A 22,653-nucleotide genomic window follows, 5' to 3' on the forward strand; every position below is an offset into this window, starting at 1 on the left:
TATCCCCTGGCTACTATGTGATGGAGCTCCGGATAGCCTTGTAGAATTCCTTTGGTGCGGAATTACTGAAATGCATAAATGGAACACTGACAAATACGTTTTACGTTGCACTATATTTGCTTGTACAGTAAAAAATATGAACTCAAGCTAATCAATACGGCAAGATATAAAGGATTAATAATTCTTGTAGGAGCTGCAGTCCCTTGCGTTCTAAGTAGACATGGGCCAGAGGGAGGGGGAAACTGACTTTGCTTGAAAAACCCATTCCATCCCTAATCATCTATCCATGCCTCATGTTGTTCTTATGTTATGAGGTAGACACAATGAGAGCACAGTCAAAAAACAGCCACTTTCATTTAAATAAAAGCAGTTCTGCTGGTAAACATGGCAAGATTTTACCTTAGACCAAAAAACTGCTGCAGTAATAGGAAATTTTGCAGATTGGAAAGTCTGCAGAGTTATGGTTTTGAAGCCAGCAGGAAAACTCTAGACCAGTTCAAGTAAATCAAACAAAACATCCCACCTAATCTTCTTTATCAGGATTGGGATGATTGAGACAATAAACTGGGTCTACAAATTTGAATGATTTCCTGCACGGGAGCTGGATATCAGGTCATGGCAGTGTGAGTGTCTCAGGGATAACACACTAGATCAGGGGTCGGCAACCTTTGAGAAATGGTGTGCTGAGTCTTCGTTTATTCACTCTAATTTAAGGTTGTGTGTGCAAGTAATACATTTTAAAGTTTTTAGAAGGTCTTTTTCTATAAAAGTCTATAATATATAATGAAGCTATTGTAGTATGTAAAGTAAATAAGAGTTTTAAATGTTTAAGAAGCTTCATTTAAAATTAAATTAAAATGCAGAGCCCCCCCGGACGGTGGCCAAGACCCGGGCAGCGTGAGTGCCACTGAAAATCAGCTCACGTGCCGCCTTCGGCACCCATGCCATAGGTTGCCTACCCCTGCACTAGATCACTTAAAAAAATCTCAATTAAATTAATATATTTTAAAGATGTTTTTCTTGTGTTATTAATACCTTAAAATTCTTTCACTTCTGATTATCTAAGACTCTCAATCTAATTTTTCAATATTTATGTTGTTTGCTTACATTTTAATTTCACTCAGCTTAAACAATGAAAATGAACTACCGGTACTCATTTTCAGTTGGCTTTCTAGTCAGTTGTGCTTTGTACTTCTCCTACACTAGAAGGATGCACCAATCAATGAGCTGCAAATATGAGAGAGGAGTGTTGTTATTTAAACAAACAAACAAAAAAATCATCGGAAGAACTTTTATATTTAAATTTCTGAAAACATTTGTATTCATGTTAAGCTTTGTAAAATGTTTTTACAAAACCAAAATTTGGGCGTAACTGAACCCCACAGTCTTCCTTTCTGTGCTCACTTGCAAAATAAAGACTGTGTTTGCCTGGCAATAGAGATGAGGAGGAAACCTTTGCAGAAGAGAAACAAAATGAAGATTATATAAAGTGAAAATAATGAAGAATACTTTACTCAGCTAAAACTGTGGGGAAATTTTGGTCTTGATTTATTCAAAATGGAATTTGTCTACGTTATTGGGACTAACATCCCCACTTATTTCAAAAAACACCACTAGAGGGTCAGAGCCTAAGTTTTATGTGGCAGTGATAAGCAGTGTCCCTAATGAGAAGTCACTTTGATAAGAACTGGAACTTCATGCATTTCTTTTTTTGTTTTATTTATTTCTTTAATCCCCAGGCAATTCATTACCCGACTAAGAGAGGAATGTACAAGTGCAGATTTGGATCCATAATTTCCCGTTGATGGTCCATCTTGTTGGTGTGTAGAATGTCTAGCTTCATAAGAAACTATGAAAGTTAAAGAAAAAAAAAATCAGAGAACTCAATAAGGTTCCACAAGCTCAAAGTGAAAATTAAGCATTACAATACAGAGGTTTATTAAGCTTAATATTACTGTACTACCATTACTTCTGTCCCCTTACCCAAAGCCCTAATGACATGCTCGCCTTCTATAACGAAGTTTCTCTTCTTTAATATTTAGGCATTAACAATAAAAGCTGTCATTTCATCCTATCAGATTGGTATTAATTGCTTTAACAGTTGTTAAAATGCACATTTACATGACAACCAGCTGCAGCACAAAAATAAACTATTACAGTAAAACAGCTAACTAATGAATGTAGTGAATTTTCAACTGTCATTTTCAAGAGATTTAGGTTTTTCACTTTTTTATTATAATAAATCTAATTTGTTTAAAGAGGACATTGTCAAGGAAGAGCATTAGACATTGATTTGATCTGTAACAGAACTGTTGAAATTTGACTGCGGAAAATTCTCTGGATCCTAAATACCTGGGGTTTTTGGTTGTTGATCATTCAGTTGCCAGAACATTGAAAACAAAAACAATAAGCTTCCTATTTTTAGAACCTCCTAAAACCCAAAGTTTTTTGCTTCCTACTGCGTATACAGCAATGACATCTTTTTCTAGGAGATGTGTTGACATCAATAATGATTTTCTTATTCAAAAACAGATGCTTTGCAGAGAAAAGTTACTATAGACCAAAGTTACTTTTAAACAAAATAGTCCCACAAATTTCAGGTAAATTCAGCATTTGCTGAGTGGAAATAGAAAAGGGCTCTAACAGGAGATATTTCCAGGGTCCTAAGTATGTACTACAAATACAGATAAGAAAATAATAGTTACTTAATAATCACTTCTTGATTTGAGACATATTTGATCGACAAGCAAAATCCAAACCTGATTTTTTTTTGCCAGTCATCAATAGGCCACTAGTTTTGAATATATCTTTTAATTTTAAAACCTAGATTAATATTTCAAAACAGAGAAGGCCTGATCCTGATGGTATTGCAGGTGGCTCAGCACCTCTCCAAATCTGGACTAGAGTTAACGAAGAAAAGCAACAATAATTTCAGTAGTCCTAAGGCGAGAAGAATTCCATTCCATCTGCGTAATTTAGGAACAATCCTGTTTTTAAATGAAGATAAATAACTAGACATTGAAGCAGGGCACGTTGGTGCTCTCCTTCAAATTTGTTATTTTGAAATCCAACTTCTTCTGCTGAAGTGTTCAAACTGTAGCACTGTCCTAATGCTATTCAGCATCATTTATACAAAATTTTAGTCTTCTGAAAAATGAAAATCAAGGAAACGCAAAATCTTACTAAGGTTACAAAGCAGCTTGTTTTTATTGAATGTTCAGTGAGCCAGGATTTCTACTTTCTGAACACCACATCGGAGTATAATCAGTACAAAAAAGGTTAACACCACACACGCATACACAAACCCGATGCTCGATAGACCCCTCCAGAATGGTTTTCAGTATCTTCAGTGCAATGGTTTCAATGAAACCGGAATGTTAACAGATTCCTGTATTTTTTTAAGGTCAGAATGAACCAATTAGATCATCTAGTCTGACATCCTACCTAACACAGGCTATAGAATTTTACCCAGTCATCCCTGTATTGAGACCAGCAACTTGTGTTTGACTAAAGCATACCTTCCAGAAAGCCAACCAGTCTCGATCTGAAAACATTAAGAATCTTCACATTCAGACTGGATGCCTTTCTGGAGGACATGTTTTAGTGCTCAAGGGGCTCAGGGCCTTGCAGGATTTTATCGTCTTAATGTTTATCTACTTGTATTAATTTTCAGAAGAATCTGACACTCATGTTAGACTTGATTCTACAACTTTTGCTCACTTTGAATAGCACCTTGCTGGAAGTATAAACTGTAGTATAAACTACTGTTCAAAGCAAGGTAAGCCAATAGAGCATGGGACATTCAGCACTCATTACAAGAACCTGCAATGGTGGGGAAAGTACATGAACATAATGGATTGTGCCATACAAAACAGAATCATTATTTCTGGTAATCTTACAGTTCTTGTTAACATTAACACCTAGTGCACTGCATGAGAATTGTAATCCAGGATATGTCCTTACTGTTCTCTGGCTGATTGATTTGGACAGGGCACATGTTGGTACAGTGGAAGGGAATTCCACCTGCAGTGCTTATTTGAACATGACAAATCACTGCTTTTTTATACCTTACATGTGGATAACTAACATATCAATGTGGATGACAGTCTACTTGCTAACAAGTGACTATCACTCAGTACTAAAATGAACCTTTAACTAGAAGTCCATTTGATTGCATCAGATCGCTGATGTTTACCACCAACACAAATTGTACTTAATTAAAAATTTTTATAAGAGCTCAGTTTAGTTTAGTCACTTGTAACGGAGGACAATAGCTGAAGAACCAATACATCCCACTCTTCATTCACAGAGATCATGTAAACTCATGATACCCACACTTGGAGTTGGATAAGAAATGGTTTTCCTATCCCATAAACATTTCCAAGATTTAGAAAATTATCCCATTCCATATCAGGACAAAAACAAAGATTTTTAATTATTTCTTTTTAATGAAAACGAGAGAATGAGAAAGGGAGCCACCCACCCACCCAAGAAATGCCAAATGGTTAGGGGACTATGCTGGGATGCGAGACACCCTGCCTGATTTGGAGCAGACACTTGAATGTGGGTCTGCCACATCACAGGAGAATGGCCTGACCACTAGTCTATTGGCTATTTTGGGGTGGGTCTCTCTCAATCTCTCTTGTTGGAGAGATTATTATTAACTTATTAAATAACCACTGGGCCAGTGATAGAGACTGACTCTATAGCCTGGTGATTAGGGCACTCATGTGGCAGACCCTGGTTCAAGTCCCTAGCCTGAAACCGGCAGAGCAGCAACTTGAACTTGGATCATCCACATTGCAGGTGAGTGCCCCAGCCAACTGGCTCTTCTGGGGTGTGTAGCATTCTCTTTGCTTTTGTCCAGAAATTCTATCTAGGATCTCATGAATCTTTTTAGTCTAACTGGATACCCATTCGATGTTTCAGTTTCAACAAATCGGAATTTTCCAACAAAAAATAGTTTTGGCAGAAGATTCCCAACCAGCTCTATCCACATCAGTTGTCTAGTCCCTTTGAAGAAATGATGTTAGATTTTATGCTTTATCTGTGACAGAGCATCTACTGGTCACTCACTATCATTTTTAATTATCATTTTATATTACAACAGTTGTTAGAAGCCCCGGTCAGGACTGGTGCCCTATTCTGTTGGGTGCTATACAAAGATATAGTAAAGACAGCTCCTGCTCCAAAAGCTAGACTCCGTTACACAGCTTACAAAGTAACCTGTCAAGTATCAGAGGGGTAGCCGTGTTAGTCTGGATCTGTAAAAGCAGCAGAGAATCCTGTGGCACCTTATAGACTAACAGACGTTTGGGAGCATGAGCTTTCGTGGGTGAATACATGCATCTGACGAAGTGGGTATTCACCCACGAAAGCTCATGCTCCCAAACGTCTGTTAGTCTATAAGGTGCCACAGGATTCTCTGCTGCTTTTAAAGTAACCTGTAAAAACCTATATTCTGTAAGTACTCAGATGAGAGTTATGCTACTGACTTTTCTAGCAGCATGATCAAGCCCAAAGTGTCTAAATTGTGGTCATTTACTTTCTTCTGGGTTCCCATTACATTTTACATTCATACCTTACTGTTATTTTTGTTATGTAACCAGGAAACCATTGTTCTCCCTTGCAAACAAAGCCTCACTGTAAATCTGAAAACTAGTTCAGCAGTTATTGAAATCAGGAGTGGGGTTTTTATTTTAATATTAAAAAAACATGCTTATGCACTGAAACATTCACAGTATTCAATCATTAACGTATACTGCACATAGGTTTGCCAAAAATGTGGCAATTAGCATTAATTTGTGAACAGTTGCACACAAATCTACATATGATATTTACTGGAAAGCAAACAGGAAGAGAGGACTAAATAATCAGAAAGCAAAGCTTCTGCATAAAATAAAAAAAAGATGGTCAGCTCATTTACTAAAAGACAGATGTAATTAAGTCCAGACATTATTAGGCTGATTCCTTAATTGCATTTGAGATTTGAAGGCACTGGAGGGAAAAAAACAACAGTGTATGACTTGTGCATCCCAGATTTTATCCTACCTCCATGTGGCTGTTCAAGCCTACTCCTTGACTTGCCATAGCCATAACTCAAGGGTATTCTCTGGTAATTAGATGGAGAAGCAGGAGGTGAACACATCGGTGACATGGGAGGAGACTTGGTTTCCTGCTTCAGAAACAACAAAGTGGAATTCTGAGGTGACTACAGAAATAGGTGGAGTAATACTGCATACCAGTTCAATCACATACAGCATGATGTGCAAGGCATAGTAATAACTGAAATTCTCATGCCTCAAAGAAACGTTTCCAAAAGAAACGTGATTATAAATGGAAGATGGCAAAGTGATGCTTTGATGTTGAGCCTTTTTCTGGGAGTAAAATACAGCCATATTCATCGGAAGGGGTTAGAATGAACTCTAAGACATTTTACTTGCATATATGACTGGAGAAATATTTTTGTTAAATCTTATTATTATTGGGTATTTTTGGATTTGCATATTGTATTTAGGTGTTTGAATGCATTCCCCATTTAAGAAAATACTTTTCATTTCAGAAGAATGCAAAAAATGAAAAATAATTAAAAGCACCAATTCAAAGATTTATTTTAAATATTCTGTGAACTGTCTTTGTGAGAAGTAGATTTGTAGATGTCAGATCTAACTTGGAGTTTGTTTCCTTTTTCCTTGACGATTGAGCTTCTGTAGAGGACACAATAATTTACTATATAAAACAGAAAAAAATATTACTTCACAGTACAACACCAAGGCAATAAAAGTCACCTAGGAAGAGCTCTAGTTTTGGTGGCAATGCTCTACTTGAATGGAATTATTCACAGAAAACAAATATTTGCAATCTTATTTCCAATTTCATTATTCTATATGTGCATGCCCCATTAATTCATTAATAATGGTTAGCCTCAGGCCAAGTTTGTTATTACTAATATTGGCAGTGCCATAAGTGTGCATGTGCTCTACAGATATATACACTGCCTGCCCCAAGGAGCTTTCACTACAAAACATGATGCATGATGAGATGATGTCAGGCAAGGGAAAGGGTCATGCAAATAACAAAGGGGCTGTGAGATTGCTTTTTTTAAAAGCATGTAAGCATCACACTCATTCTCAGTTTTTATAGATTCAGACAATATGAATCTCTTTATGATTCAGCTATTTTTAACTGGGAATTCAGAATATTTCCCTGAGGGTGGATTTCCAGAACTAGCCTGGTATAACACCTCAAAGGAGATTAAAGGAGAAAGAATATGGTAGGTTTTTTAAGGCCTGGCTTGACAAAGCCTTGGCTGGGATGATTTAGTTGGTGTTGGTCCTGCTTTGAGCAGGGGATTGGACTAGATGACCTCCTGAAGTCTCTTCCAACTCTAATATTCTATGATTCTAGGTTTCCTCAACCCAAAAACAAGGAGTTGTGATGATGGCAGACCAGTAGCCAGGTCATGCCAAGGCCCTAGGCATCAACTGGAGACTGACAAATATATAACTGGAACCGGTCTGGTGTGTGTAAGTGTTGTTAAAATAGGTATTAGAGTTATAAATATGTGGTTAGTGTTTAGAATTTACAGAACGCTTGTAAATTACCACATGCATTAATCTTACTTGTTATATCTGTATCCAATGTCATAAAGTAATATTTAAGGGTATGGCTACACTGGCACTTTACAGCGCTGCAACTTTCGCGCTCAGGGGTGTGAAAAAACACCCCCCTGAGTGCTGCAAGATACAGCACTGTAAAGCCTCGGTGTAATCAGTGCCGCAACGCTGGGAGCGCGGCTCTCAGCGCTGCAAGCTACACCCGTAGAGGATGTGGTTTACGTGCAGCGCTGGGAGAGCTCTCTCCCAGCACTGGCGCTCCGACCACACTCACACTTCAAAGTGCTGCCGCAATTTCAAGTGTAGCCATACCCTTAGAGTTTGCTTCGTAACTGTAAATCACCAGTCAGGAGAGAAGCATTACCAAGTGTGAAATACTACAGGAGGCGTTATCTCCTGCCCAACAGAAGAAGGCCCACAAACACCAAACAAACCATTTGGAACATCAGAAGACAAAAGATTTTGTTGATTGCTCTCCCCCCCTCCATGAATAGGAGATATGCAACTGAATTCTTCCCAGCAGTTGAACTTGCAACTTGAAAGGGCAAGGAATAAAAGGCCCCAACAAGGAGAAACTGTATCTCTATGTTGCTAGGACTTTAGGAGGCAAAAATTTCTAAGCATAAGTGAGGGATCCCAGCTGCTTAGCCTGGGTTAGCCCTACCTAAAGGACATACAGAGTTTGCACATTGCAGCAGCTTCTATCACCTTTTGGAACCTACGACTGTATGTTTATCTGCTTTTAACCTTGTATATAACTTTCTTATTTCCTTTTCCTAGTTAATGATTCTTTTGATAGTTTATCATAGAATTGGCTACAAGCATGGTCACTGGTGTGAGATCTAAGGTGCAATTGCCCTAGGGTAAGTGACTGGTCCTTTGGAAAGGGAACTAACTTGAATACTGCTGCGATCTTTGGTGTTAGGGACCATCTATCACTACCCGGGTAGCCAGATCAATCGGAGAACCCAAGGGGACTGTCTGTAACTCCATGCCTGCGGAGTTCTCACTTGATAATCAGCTGGTGAAATTTAAGTATAGAACTCACAACCAATCTAGAGGCCATGGATCAGCATTCACATTGCACTCCCCATCAGTAGGCATCCCGGGGCAGGGAAGCTAATGATCCAACCAGTGGATCATTTTCGGGGTTGAATCCTGGTCACATGCCACCTGGAGCACGTTGCACATACATTAACACCACAACCAATCTGGGGTTTGTATCCCGCTTCTTAACAGTCTGCCCTGATGTTGTTACTCATGCTCTTGAGCCACTCCAGACAGCTTGACAGGAGTCATGAAGGGCTGTCTATTCTCTTAGCCTGCTAGCATCACTCTTTTCATTAATTATGTTGTCACTAGAGACTGTACTAATGATAGAGACTCATTAGTTTGGTTGTTGTTTTTTAAACAAAGGCAGTTTTCTACTTTTCCCCTCTGCATCCTTCTCTCCCTAAAAAACAGCAACCTTGAACTACGTAACCAAAATTTCTGAAACATTTGCAAAGAATATTACAAGTAATGAGTGATGACCCACAGTGATTACTTTATGGTAAATATGGGTGGGGGGAGAAAGAATGTGTGCATTTTGCTGGGTGTGACTAGGTGGGGGATGTTCTTAGTGTTTTGCATGGATACTGTGTGGGTCTGTTACCCTGTGTGCTGTGTGTTTAACAAGGTGGTGGGAGAGGGTTTGTTGTTACAGAGGACCTAGCAGCCAGGACCCCAGACAACTGCCAGGAAATGGGAACCTAGCGACCAGTGACGTGGTGACCAGGAGCCCACCTCAGCTTGGCTGTCAGCAAGTTCTGGCCAGTGGGAGGCCAAAGGACTGAGAGAGGACCCCAGTGACCTGACCAGCCAGTTCCAGCCACTGGGGAACAAAGGGTGGAAGAGAGAGGGCCCAGGTAACCTGTTTATCTGGGACCAAAGACAAAGAACGGGGTAAGAGCCGTAGGGGGAGAGGATATAAGATGATCGGTTGAAAGGAAGGGGCTTCTGGGCTGCTAAGCCCGAGAGCCCGGAGAGTTTCCTGTGCTGGGTTCAGATGCTCAATAAACCCTTCTGCTTTACGCTGGCTGAGAGTCACCCCAGTCTAGAGATCAGGGCTGCATTATTCCCTCTGGGAGTGGAGGTCCCAGGGGTCCAGAGCGAGTGGACTCCCTGAGGGGTCCCATGCTGAGAGACAGGCATGCTGAAGGCTCAGAGAAGAGAGGTGGAGGGGCCTATGGCTTAACCCTCGAGAGTGGACCCCTGAGAAGGACTGGCACACTGAAAGGGGTTCCTCCCAGGGACCATATGGAGCCAAGAGAGCGCACGAGTCCTCTGAGTCCGTGATACTGGGCAAGTTATGTTGATTTGTGTGTGGGCTGAACTGCAGCACTTGAACCAAGTGATCCACCATCTGTGCAGTCTCCCTCACACAACCAATGTAACTGTTGCATGCAAATTTGCTCTAGAGTAAAAGTGGTGATTGATTGAGTTACCTCTGATATCACAATGATCTAGGACTCTTGGCATGGCATAGACACATCCCTTATTATTTACCTGTGTCACAATTAATGCAATTTGTTAAAACGGATGAGAATTTAAAAATTGGATGGTAACAGACCATGAATCCCAGTGATGATGGAACCCGGTGATATTCTCAACAAAAAGAGCTCTCAAACATGCTTGTATCAATTTCCATCCCGTTACACCGATTTAACAGACATTCTAGGCTTCAGATTGACAGACAGAGTTACAATCCTGGAATCTCATAGCTAGATAATAGGCAAAATACATAATTCTATAAAAGTTCTTGTAAATAAAATCCTCCTGAGACACAGTTGGTACAAGAGAATATCAAAATAAGAGCAAAATCCTGCCAACAATTATTCACATATATAGAGTTAACCTTGCATGGAGTCCTATTGAACTAACGGAATAAGCATGCATGAGTGTAACTGTTTGCAGGTTTGGACCCTACAGGTGTACTATACACTAACATATTTGCCTTAAATAGAGCCTTGTTACCTTTTTATCCCCTTCATCTGATCTTCTGAAGGAATTTTTTTCCAAGGTTGGATGTGGAATCTGAAATTTAACTCCATGTATTTCTGCTGCATTTCCATATCTCATTTCAATGTCATTTTTGAGTGCCATAAACCGAGGAAGAGGCAATTCTTCATTAACAGAAAAAAAGAGAAGTTCAAATGAGACTACAGTATATTAAAATTCTTTGAAGCAGTATCGCAGTGCAAAACCAATGAAAAGTTAAACTATAAAATAAGAAATAGCACTAAGAATTGCAAAAAAATAACCTATGGAACGTCTGGAATTATTTTTGTCTTAATAGCAAATATTATGAGATTTGTACATACTTTATTACTGTAAAGAGAGAGAGGTGCCTCATTCACAGTATGAAGTCAAGTCTCAAACTCATTTTTGGTCTTAACCCTAGCCAGCACTATTACATATGTTGTTCATTGTTGTCTACAAGTAGTTTCTAGAAGAAACTATGGGTGCAATCAATTTATTAGGGCAAGATCATTGTATCCTCCATGCTGTCACTAGAACAGAAAAAAAGCACCGAGTTAAACAGACCTATTCAAAGTCTAGTAAGACTGTGGTGTCAGAAATGCTACCATTTGCCATAGCTCACAAGAACTGAAGAGTGACACTTATAACCTCATGCATCATCCAAAAATGCAATACTGTTCTAAGGAAATTTATCATCTTGTTGTTGCAAACTTCCACTTCTCCACATAGTAAGTTATAAGATCAATACAACAAAACAAACAGAATAAAGGCTCCTGGAATCAAGTAAAACACAATAGCATCTTTATAATCACTTATACATTTAGCTGTTTCTATGAAATCAATCTACTTTTGCTGTACATCACTCATCCATTCCAACAGTTCTACTGTGTTTCTGAGGACAATGTATTTAGTGCTTTTGAAACCTGGAAACATTTCATCAATTAAGTGGGATATCAATCCAAAGATGTGTTTATTCACATCTATGCAGCATTTCCAGCTGCTGTATTTATGAAACATACACACTGAATCTCACTTGATTCAGATTGCTGAAGTAGCTAGTTTCTTCTAAAATTAACCTGATTGTCCTAAAAAGATGCTTAGGATAGACATAGCAGGAATCTGACCGAAAGTTCTCTAAAAATTTCTATTTAATAATGTCCCCTTGGCAGACTTATGGTTTACTTGTTGGTTTGGGTTTTTGTTTGTTCGTTCTTTTTTTAAATGTAATCCTTCAAAACAAATGCAGAAGCAATGTGAAAATCCCGGCTCTAAGGCTTGATGATTAAACAACATATTTAGTCTTAAAAATGCTTTAGTAAGATTCTTGACAATTTAATTTTCACTCCCCTGCTGGCTCACAATGATGCAATAGCAAAGATAGCAGGAAGAACTGGGTCCAACATGCATACACACATCACCAGTCTCAACAAACTGCAGTACTCTGGATTTACTGGTGGAAGATCACAAAGGCTAAAAACTGGGATCTTTTTCGAATACAGTTTTGAAGGTATAATGGCAAATTAAAACATACCTGCACGCACGCACGCACACACAGAGTCATGGGGATAATTTTAAAAAATTAAAGTTTAATTTGTAAATACAAATGGCATCAATCTGTGATCCTGCTACAAAACACATATACAGTAAGGTTCTGAAACATGGCACTACCATGTTATATGTTTCTCAGGCTTATTTCTTCAAGATCAGTATAAATACCTTGATACTTCTAATTCAGCTGAAAACCTATCCTAATTAATAATGCCTTGATTCTGATTGACACTCAAGTGAGTTCTTTTCAAGGATTTCAAGAATATTTCATTCAACCAGAAGGATCAAGAATGACAAAACGGCACAAGAGAGCTATGGAAATGAGAGCTTGGAATTCCTATTCTACCTGAAGCAGTTTATATTTTAGCACTAAAATCACTTGATTACAACAGATGCCTTTGGATGGATCCCTGGTTAGTGGGAGTTCAGCTGTGCTAAACTGGATTGACACTACACAGTTTCTATGTCAAACTGACATAATAGGCCCAGCAGAGGATCAGAATTTGAGATGCCCACTTTGAAGTTTAAATCTTTTGCTTCTGGGCTGGCAGTGCAGGTGGCACAATGGATCTAATTACTTCCATTTCTTAGCTATTACGATCTCACCAGTAAACATGTTCTTCCATCCCATCCACTTGGGATTTTAAAGAAGTTTCTTTTAAAAAATATTTTTTTCTGCAGAGAGGGTGTACTTAACATCAAGTTACAATGGAATCCAAACACCAAATATGTTTGAAATAATCTCTAATGGACACTCTAACACAGCAGTTCTCAAAACTGTAGGTCGGGACCCCAAAGTCGGTCACAACCCTATTTTAATAGGGTCGCCCAGACTGGCACTAGACTTACTGGGGCCCAGGGCTGAAGCCAAAGCCCAAGCCCCACAACCCAGGGCCAAAGACAGAGCCCAAGCGCTTCAGTCCTGGGTGGCAGGGTCCCCTGCCTGGGGCTGAAGCTCTTGGCTCTCCTTCCCCCATCCCCTCCGCCCAGGGCAGTGGGGCACAGGTGGGCTCAGGTTTTGGTCCCCCGTCCTGGGGACCAAACCATAATTTTTGTTGTCAGAAGGGGGTTGTGGTGCAATGAAGTTTGAGAACCCCTGGTGTAACATTTACTGACACAGTGAGTGATTTTGCTACCTGCACCTATTCATTTCAACAGGTCTACTTGCAATGAAAGGCCCCACTCTGGCAAAGTGTTCTGCACAGACAGACCCTTGACTTCCCAAGGAGCCCCAACTTCCATAGGGCTCCATGTAGATGCACCAATAAGCCTAAGCAGAACTTTCAATCCTAAAGTACCACACAGCATGAGTGAGGGTGGCAAAAATGGACCCACAACAATGATTGTCAACTGTCCTGTTATTTCTATAATGCTTTTATGGATGCAGAAGCAATTTGTACTTTTCTATCCATGTAACAACTTTGCACATAGAACCCAAGAATTTCATTGTAAATTTCTACCCATAATTTATGGATTATAAAACTAATTTAACCTCTTCCTCTCCTCCCCCTAAAATAGAAATGTAAATAAATAATAGGATTTGCTTTACAAATAGGTTGGAAGAAAAATGAACAGAAGCAAATAACGTACAATGAATGTTAAAGAAATTAAAGAACAAACTCGTAGCACACTAAGTAATGTGAGCTACTTACCACTCTTAATGCTCTCTATCCGTACTGGAAGGCCAGACTGCGCTGCAGCAATTAGTTTCAAAGCAACATAAAACTGAACCGGACCAAAATAACCAATACGTTTTGCCCCACAAAGTTCTGTGATCTAATAGAGAAAAAAATACACACTTTGTAAAATACTTCTCACTCTTTCCTCTTAGGAAACTTGCACTGAATATTGAAGCAGAGAAGTCTTCTAGAACTAAAAACTCACAAATCTGTTTGTAGTGCTTTATTAAAAATGAGAAATCCAGTTCAGGTCACTCTGTATACTTGAATACCCCTGAATTTAAAATAGATAAGTAGTTAATTATTACTCCTTCAAAAAACACTGCAGTGTGAGATTGCTGCTATATAATAGTTAACATGTTTCTACCCAAGAGGTGACTGCATTTCATTAGTAGGGGAAAGGATCCCTTTGAGTATACAGTCTATGAAAGAAAGCTCTTGGGGCTGAAAGCTGCATTATAAATAGGAGGTATTAATTTTCACTATCTCTGTCCAATAATAATTCAGATAATCATTCTAACGACAAAATAAAAAAACAAAAAATACCCTAAAACTATCACAGCAAATTATTTTTGTGAAAAAAGTTAGCCAGGCTTGAAATTGAACTCCTCTCTCAAACACACACACAACTTAGCAACTGCCAGTGCAAATTCACCTACTCTGTTTATTAGACCTCAACATCCTTGTCTATGGAGAAGACAAATTTAGTTTTTCCTCATTCGGTTCACCTGGCCTTCAGGTAAACACACACTCTCTATGGGCAAGTTTGAAATGCAGACCAAAACTGAGTGTATGTCTACCCAGCAAAATAAAAGAACAAAAAAACTCCATGGCAGCGAGACTCAGAGCCTAGGTCAACTGACTCAGGCTCATGCTGTGGGACTAAACATAGCAATGTAGATGTTTGGGCTGGAGCCTGGGCTCTGAGACCCTCCATTCTCGCAGGGTTTTAGAGCCCGGGCTCCAGCCTGAGCATCTACACTGCCATGTTAGCCCCATAGCACAAGCCCAAGTCAGTTGACCTAGGCTCTGAGACTTGCTGCCATGGGTTTTTTTTTTGCTGTGTAGATGTAATCTGAAATTCAGAAAAGCTCCCAAAACAGACTTCAGTCAGATCTTCCGGTTAGAACGAAGACACATTCCCCAGGGGTGAACAGGGAATCCTCAACTTATTTGATAAACTGAATGATGATTCACGTCTCCCAGTCCTGCTGAGATTTCACTATCTGAGTGCAAAAAGGAAAATGGAACCTGACCCATCACTAACTTTGGTAAGTTTGACCACCTGGGAAAACCACCAGAGTGGGGTGTTCCTAAAGCAATAGCAACAAGGGAGATTTTGTTGTTAGATTTCACTAGTACTAACAAATGAAATAAATGAGTAATTAGTTTTCTGAATTTATTTTAATTATTAGAGAATGTAAGGGGAAACAGTAATTAAAGAGTGAAGCCCTGGTCCTCTAAAGATGGATCAAAACAGTAGACTTGAATAACCAAGGAAAATTATCAGTACATTAACATTTTCCTTCCTAAAGGCTTCTCTACATGGTGGGTTTTTTCCAGGTTTGTGTACACTAACTGTTGTGGAAAACTAATCCAAACTAATTTCATCCATAAGGCTGGCTTTTTACCTCTGAATCAGTGCATACACAAGGTACTGACTTTCTTCAGAGTAAGCACTCAGCATTCTTAACAACCTCGAATAATTTTATATCATCTGCAAACTTTCACATCTCACCGTTTACCCCTTTCTCCAGATCATTTATGAATAAGTTGAACAGCATTGGTCCCAGGACACATCTTTGCGGGACCCAGCTATTTAATTCTCTCCATTGTGAAAACTGACCACTTATTCCTACCTTTTGTTTCCTGTCTTTTAACCAGTTACTGATCCATCAGAGAACCTTCCCTCTTACCCCCCGATTGCTTACTTTGCTCAAGAGCCTTTGGTGAGGGATTTGTCACAGGCTTTCTGAAAGTCCAAGAACCCTCTATCCATTGATGAGGCATGATTTCCCTTTACAAAAGCCATGTTGACTTCCCCAACATATTGTGTTCCTCTGTGTGTCTGATAATTCTGATCTTTACTATAGTCTCAACCAATTTGCCTGGTATTGAAGTTAGGCTTACTGGCCTGAAATTGCTAGGACTGGCTTCTGAAGCCTTTTTGAAAAAGAAACCCATCACCCTAGTTATTCTCCAGTCATCTAGTAGAGAGACTAACTGGCAGGTTACATAACACAGTTGTTAGTTCTTCAATTTCATATGTGAGTTCCTTCAGAACTCTTGGGTGAATACCATCTGGTCCTGGTGACTTATTACTGTTTAATTTGCCAATTTGTTCCCAAACCTTCTCTACTGACACTTCAATCTAGGACAGTTCCTCAGATTTGTCACTTAAAAAGAATGGCTCAGATATGGGACTCTCCCTCGCATCCTCTGCACTGAAGATTGATGCAGAAAATTCATTTAGCTTCTCTGCAATGGCTTCATCTTCTTTGAGTGCTCCTTTAGCATCTCAACTATCAAGTGGCCCCACTGATTTTTTGGCAGACTTCTTGCTTTTCATGTACTTTAAAAAAATATTTGCTGTTAGTTTATGTCCTTTCCTAGATGTTATTCAAATTCTTTTTGGCCTGTCTATATACTTTTACACTTGACTAGCCAGAGTTTATGCCCCTATAAATAAAACAAGAATAAATGTATTAACAAAGAACAGATATTTAAGTGATAGTAAGTAAGACCAGAAGATACTGATATGATTATAAGGAAAACAAAACAAAACATGCTTTCTAGTTTCTAAAACTTAACTTCAGCAAGTTACAATCTTTGCCTATGCAGGTTTCTCACTGATAGTCAGTTTCAGCTACTCTCAGTTTTCAGGCCAAGAGGACACACTTTTCATGGGTTCAAAGGGTATTGCTACCCCTTCATTTCCTAGATGATAGATGCTAAAATGGCTCTCTGCTTCTGCTTATAATTCCCCAAAGTCTACTGTCCCTATTTCAAGAGTCAAGAATGCTTGCTGGGGGTGCAGGCTCCATTCCCTGTCGTGATCATTAAGTGGTCTTCCTGCCTGCTCATTTAGCTTTATGGCTTTGTTTACTTTATATGTAGATGTATTTTTCTTCGTCCTCTTGATTGTTACCTGGCTCAGTTTACATTGGAGACACGGGAAAACAGGCAAAACAATATTCCTTTGTCTAGGACAGGTTGGGCAGATGCACTGCCTGAAAAACACCTTTTAAGAACATATTTCCAGCACATATGTATAACTCTTTACACACTGCCATATGTACAACATGGAGTAATGACCAGTGTCTTATCAGTCTGCATAAGCTATTTTAAATGACACCTTTATATACAGAATATGACAACAATGTGTTGGGGAAATGAGTAGGTCAGGCCTGATGTGAGTTATGATATGGTGTGCCCTCTGCTGGCTAGCACTGAGAACACAGAATGGCCATACTGGATCAGAACAATGGTTCATCTAGCCCAGTAGCCTGTCTTCTAACAGTGGCCAATGCCAGGTGCTTCAGAGAGAGTGAACAGAACAGACCAATGTATCAAATGTACCAGTAAGAATGGCCATACTGGTCCATCTAGCCCAGTATCCTGTCTTTCAACAGTGGCAAGTGTCAGATGTTTCAGAAGAAGTGAACAGAACAGACCAATCATCAAATGATTCATTCTCAGCTTCTGGCAATCAAAAGCTAGGGATATCCAGAGCCTGAGGCTGCATCTCTGACCATCTTGACTAATAACTGTTGATGGACCGATCTCCTATGAACTTATCTAATCCTTTTTTAACCCTGTTATAATTTTGGCCTTCACAACCTCCTCTGGCAACAGATTCCACAGGTTGACTGAGCTGTGTGAAGAAATACTTTCTTGTGTTTGTTTTAAACCTGCTGCCTATTAATTTCATTGGGTGACCCCTGGTTCTTGTGTCATGTGAAGGAGCAAATAACACTTCCTCATTTACTTTCTCCACACCATTCCCAATTTCTTAGACCTCTATCATGTCCCCTCTCAGTCATCTCTTTTCCATCCCTCTGCAGTTTAGCCCTGCTAAAGTACAGTACCCACTGCACTGTACTCCAAAGGACAAGGTTGGATACGATCCCTGGACATACACAAATCTTTAACACTCCCAGCATCCCACCTGCTCCTGGGACCCTCCGTTCCCCCATCCCCCACATAGCTGATGTGGTTTTTTGTTTCTCTCTCCCCTCTGGTGGTTGTTTTTTAATAAAATAATTGTGTCGGTTTAAAGCAATCTTTATTCTATTAATTGAAAGCAAACAGGGCCCTGCAAACAACAGGCAATTTTTTTAAACCTTCATAGCGCATCGTCTGCACCAATCCCAATCACCTCCTAGCATTACAAACACTTCACTCCCGAGCATAGCAACAAATATTAGTGGCTTTCAGCTTCAAATTCCTGCCTCAAGGCATCCCTGATCCTTATGGTCCTGCACTGCGTTCCTCTAAACTTGTTCACCTTAGCCTCTAATGATAGAACAAGAAGCAATGGGCTTAAACTGCAGCAAGGGAGATTTAGGTTGGACATTAGGAAAAAGTTCCTAACTGTCACGGTAGTTAAACACTGGAATAAATTGCCTAGGGAGGTTGTGGAATCTCCATCTCTGGAGCTATTTAAGAGTAGGTTAGATAAATGTCTATCAGGGATGGTCTAGACAGTATTTGGTCCTGCCATGAGGGCGGGGACTGGACTCGATGACCTCTCGAGGCTCCTTCCAGTCCTAGAGTCTATGAATCTATGAATCTAATAGCCCTGGTATCTGGCTATTCAAATTCAGCCTTCAGGTACTGCGCCTCAACGGTCCAGCTCTGAGTGAAGCTTTCACCTTTCCCTTCACAAATATTATGGAGCATACAGCACACAGCTATAGGCATAGGAATATTGTCATTGGCCAGGTCCAGCCTCCCATACAGGCAGAGTCAGTGGGCTTTTAAACGGCCAAAAGCACACTCAATCCTCGTTCTGCACTTGCTCAGCCTCTTGTTGAACTGCTTCTTGCTGCTGTCAAGGTGCCCCGTGTATAGCTTCATAAGCCATGGCATTAAGGGGTAGGTAAGGTCTCCCACGAACACAGTGGGCATTTCGACTTCCCCTACGGTGATCTTCTGATCCGGGAAGAAAATCCTTGCATGCAGCTTCCTGTACAAGCCAGTGTCCCGAAAGATGCGTGCATCATGCACCTTTCCGGACTAGCCTGCGTTAATGTCCATGAAACACCCATGGTGATCCACAAGTGCCTGGAGAACCATAGAGAAATACCCCTTCCGATTAATGTACGTGATGGCTAGGTGGTCTGGTGCCAGAATTGGAATATGCATGCTATCTATCACCCTTCCATAGTTAGGGAAGCCCATTTGTGGGATTTTATTTGTAAGGATGGAAATGGGGGGGGGAGGAGAGGAATGGCAGTGTGAGGCCAGGTCTACACTGCGACTTTAAATCAGTTTAATGGCCGATATACCGATTTAATGCTGTATCCGTTCACACGACGTCGTCATTAATATCGAGTTAAAAATCGATCTATCTGCTGCGTTTGTTATTTTTTTTTTGTTAGCAGACCGGGTGTCGCGGCAACTGCATCGTCCAGCGCTTAACGCATGAATTGTTCCGATGTTTATCATAGTCTTATCTCTTTTAAGTCTAGTCTTCGCGACGCATGTTGTTTGTGTCTAATTGACTGGTTCTCCTTCTTTATTGGTATTCTATCGTCAAGGCGCCACGGATTTAATCATTACCGCAAAAAAAATCGGTGACTCCGGTGGGGAAAAAAACAAAAAGTATACGGTTCTAGTGCTGCCGTTATTTGTTTCTGCAAGGCAACTCCAGGAGACAAAGTTATGTGCGAAAAAGGACTGTTGAGTTCTGCGTGGATATGTTGTTATATCCGGAGGCAAGGATGACTGGACGACATTAGCCCGAACCCCCCCCGACCGTACTTAGCATCAGGGGCCGGGCTTGGGGATCAGGTTGTATGTTATCGAGTTGTTTTGTTTGGGACGGAACGTGGGTTGCCTGCAGATCCACCGTTCCACTAAAGTTCTCAGCAGATCTTCGTAAACTAACTAATCTTGCATTCTGTGCTTTAGGCCCACAGATTGTGTGAGTCTTTACAACCGGTGTCTTTTATGGTTCACGGAAAAGCTATTCGTTTCCCTTCCCTACACCCAGCACGAGAATTGAAAGTTAAAATAAGCATCCTTGAAGTACTTCAATGTCACCTCTTGTACTGTAGGCGTATGCTGATTAGACAATCTGCAGCCTGAGGCATTAGAGCTTTGCACTAGTTGGCAGTATCATAACCGAATGGAAGTGAATCTGAGGTGTGATTATTGGCTACTTGAAATCTGCTCCTCTCCCCCTTTCCTGGTGGTAGATGGTCAGTACTACTGAGGACAGCAGAAGACTGTTCATCTCGCCTCTTTTTGTTACACTCACCAGTAAAGGGACGATGGAATAACCCTGTGTAATTTTGACAGGAAAATGGGATTAATACCTGGGACTTGAGTCAATCCTTGCCCTTCGGTATTAAAATAGGTCGTCAGATCAGATAGAATAAGTGTATTATCGTGGCACAGGCAGCTGCTCCGTCGTCAGTTATCACAGAGAGCGTTCAGACGCACCATTGCTTCCACTACTGGCTCACACAGCATGCCCCCCCACCATTGTTCGCATGATATTATGAAGAATGCAGATAATGCACGAAGAGTGTTACTGAGATTCAAATTGAGGGGGAGGAGCCCCCATGCTTTTTGGAAACAGTCCATCAGTTCAATCTTTTCTTAGCAGAGAGGAATGAGTCATGATGAATGCTCACCCCGGTGATAAGTGAAGACAGTTCAGGCTTCTGTACCTCCCTGTAAGAAAAAGGAGTCATTCCCATTTTCACCCGGAATGCTCCCGGCCAACGGCAGCCAAGAGCACCACTGGGCGGCCTGTCTACCCTGGGGAGGCGGCAGGGAGAGGATACTGCTCTTCACACCTGCAGCAGCGATCGGTCTGCCAGCAGCATCAGTACCAGGGTGACATTTACATATCTCAAGGAACCCTATTTATTTCACTTTTTTACCGTGCTGGAGGGGGAAAGAACTGACGAGTGTTTCTGTGAACACACGCAAGAACCGTGTTCATTACGCTGGCAGACATTGGGCGTAGCAAAAATGCAAATTTTTCAGAGACCACTGTGGAGATGTAGCTTGTAGTCTACACCCCTCCCTCCTCCATGACCATCGTTGGTGTTGGCTTCGTTACTGTTGTCCGCACTGCTGTGTCCTGTAGTTTATTTTTTCAAGGCTTTGGGCATTTCCTTTCTTTAACGAGCTATGATAAAAGAGATTTGTCTCACCATACGCGATGAACTGCTATCTGCGTAGGTCAATGCGAGATACTTTTGCATTTGAACTGCATCGCACCGTGGTGATCAGAGCTGGACACGTGAAAGCAGGAAAATGTCAACTGAAGCTTCGGGGATTTCCCTGTTTACCGGCCATCTGCGATCCGTTTGCGGATTGCGACCAGAGCGGTCAGTGGTGCACTGTACCTGCTAGAATGAATAGGCAAGATAACAGAGATCCGTGTTCAGAGAGCACAGGTGCTCGTGGCAGTATTCACAGGCGGTTGCCCCTGCAAGAAGCGCACCGTTGGCTTTCCTCCTCCTCAGCCTTCGTGAGCTTACCGTGTCAGGCCCCTCCCCGTTTGTGTCATGAAGTATTAATGCATACCAGAATAAGAACAGAGACTTGTTAAGTGAGAGAAATGTGTCGGGGGGGGAGGCTCTGGAGGCAGCCTTCCCGGGGCTATGACCGTCCAGGCGAATGGCTCTATTTTTAGACACCATAAGGCGGAGGAATTGACTAAGTTGCAAGCGAGTCAATCCCAATGTGATTGCAAATATTTCATTCGCCCAAGTTTCATCGATTAAGCTTGGTTATTAGCCGTTCTTGTCCTATCTACTGCTAACGGTAGCAATGTTGCCCTCAATGGGGAAGAAGTGGGCGATTCTCCTGGATGGTTGGGCAGTCCTGCAGCCATCTACCACGAGAGGAGGAGTAGGAGAGGCGGATACTGCTTTCAGGCTGTAGCCGTCCCGTCTACAGGCAGCTTCAGTAACATAGGGTGACATAGAAGTGTAGAATGATTTCTTACCCTTTTTTTTCACGTTGTGGTGAGGGGGCAAAGAACTGAGGAGCTGTTCCCTGAACCACGCCAAACTGGTTTGACCCTCCAGACAGTGGGAGCTCTGCCATATGCAAAATTTCAGAGACTTGCTGTGCATGTGGATAGCTGGGTCTCAGTACCCCTCCCGTCCCTTCATAAGCGTCATTTCCCGTTACGCTGTCAGCAGCGCTGTGGTAGCCTGCAGTTTTTTTATTCAACGCTTGGCATTTGGTGTTTCGGTAAGGAGCTGGATACAACAGATTTTTCCCCATTACAGCATCAGACCTGATTATTCACGTCGGTCATGCTGGAAGACTCTTTCTTGGTTTAGATGCATCGCCAGCCGTGCTGATCAGGCTCACGCTGGACAGCAGGAAATGTAATTCAAAAGGTTCGGGGCTTTCCTGTTTACCTGCGCCGCTGCATCCGAGTCAGATTGTGTCAGCGCCGGTCAGTGCGTGCACTCTGGCTGCCGCCCGGACCAATAAAGTCGATTTCCGTCCACACGAACCTATCCGATTACACTATCTTTTTAGCGCTACTCCTCTGTTTGGGAAGGAGTTCCGAAACTCGATGTAGGAGGCGG

The 22,653-nt window shown here is 41.1% G+C and overlaps 1 protein-coding gene across 21 annotated transcripts in view; it reads right to left on the bottom strand.

Moving 5' to 3' along the window:
• REPS2 (RALBP1 associated Eps domain containing 2) overlaps positions 1-22,653 on the bottom strand; it is a 155,864-nt gene that overhangs the window by 93,315 nt on the left and 39,896 nt on the right. For 8 of the 21 annotated variants that reach the window (XM_075060241.1, XM_075060246.1, XM_075060245.1 and 5 more), the window contains exons 2-5: positions 13,838-13,961; positions 10,632-10,780; positions 6,052-6,202; positions 1,752-1,849 (exon numbers count right to left, since the gene is read on the bottom strand). In XM_075060241.1, the coding sequence (XP_074916342.1) occupies positions 1,752-1,849; positions 6,052-6,202; positions 10,632-10,780; positions 13,838-13,961 (522 nt within the window). The remainder of the gene's footprint in view (positions 1-1,751; positions 1,850-6,051; positions 6,203-10,631; positions 10,781-13,837; positions 13,962-22,653) is intronic. The other 13 variants (XM_075060287.1, XM_075060277.1, XM_075060255.1 and 10 more) reach the window with 3 other exon arrangements.

Source organism: Chelonoidis abingdonii, chromosome 1 (assembly GCF_003597395.2).
Source record: "Chelonoidis abingdonii isolate Lonesome George chromosome 1, CheloAbing_2.0, whole genome shotgun sequence".
In the NCBI taxonomy this organism is placed as follows: domain Eukaryota; kingdom Metazoa; phylum Chordata; order Testudines; family Testudinidae; genus Chelonoidis; species Chelonoidis abingdonii.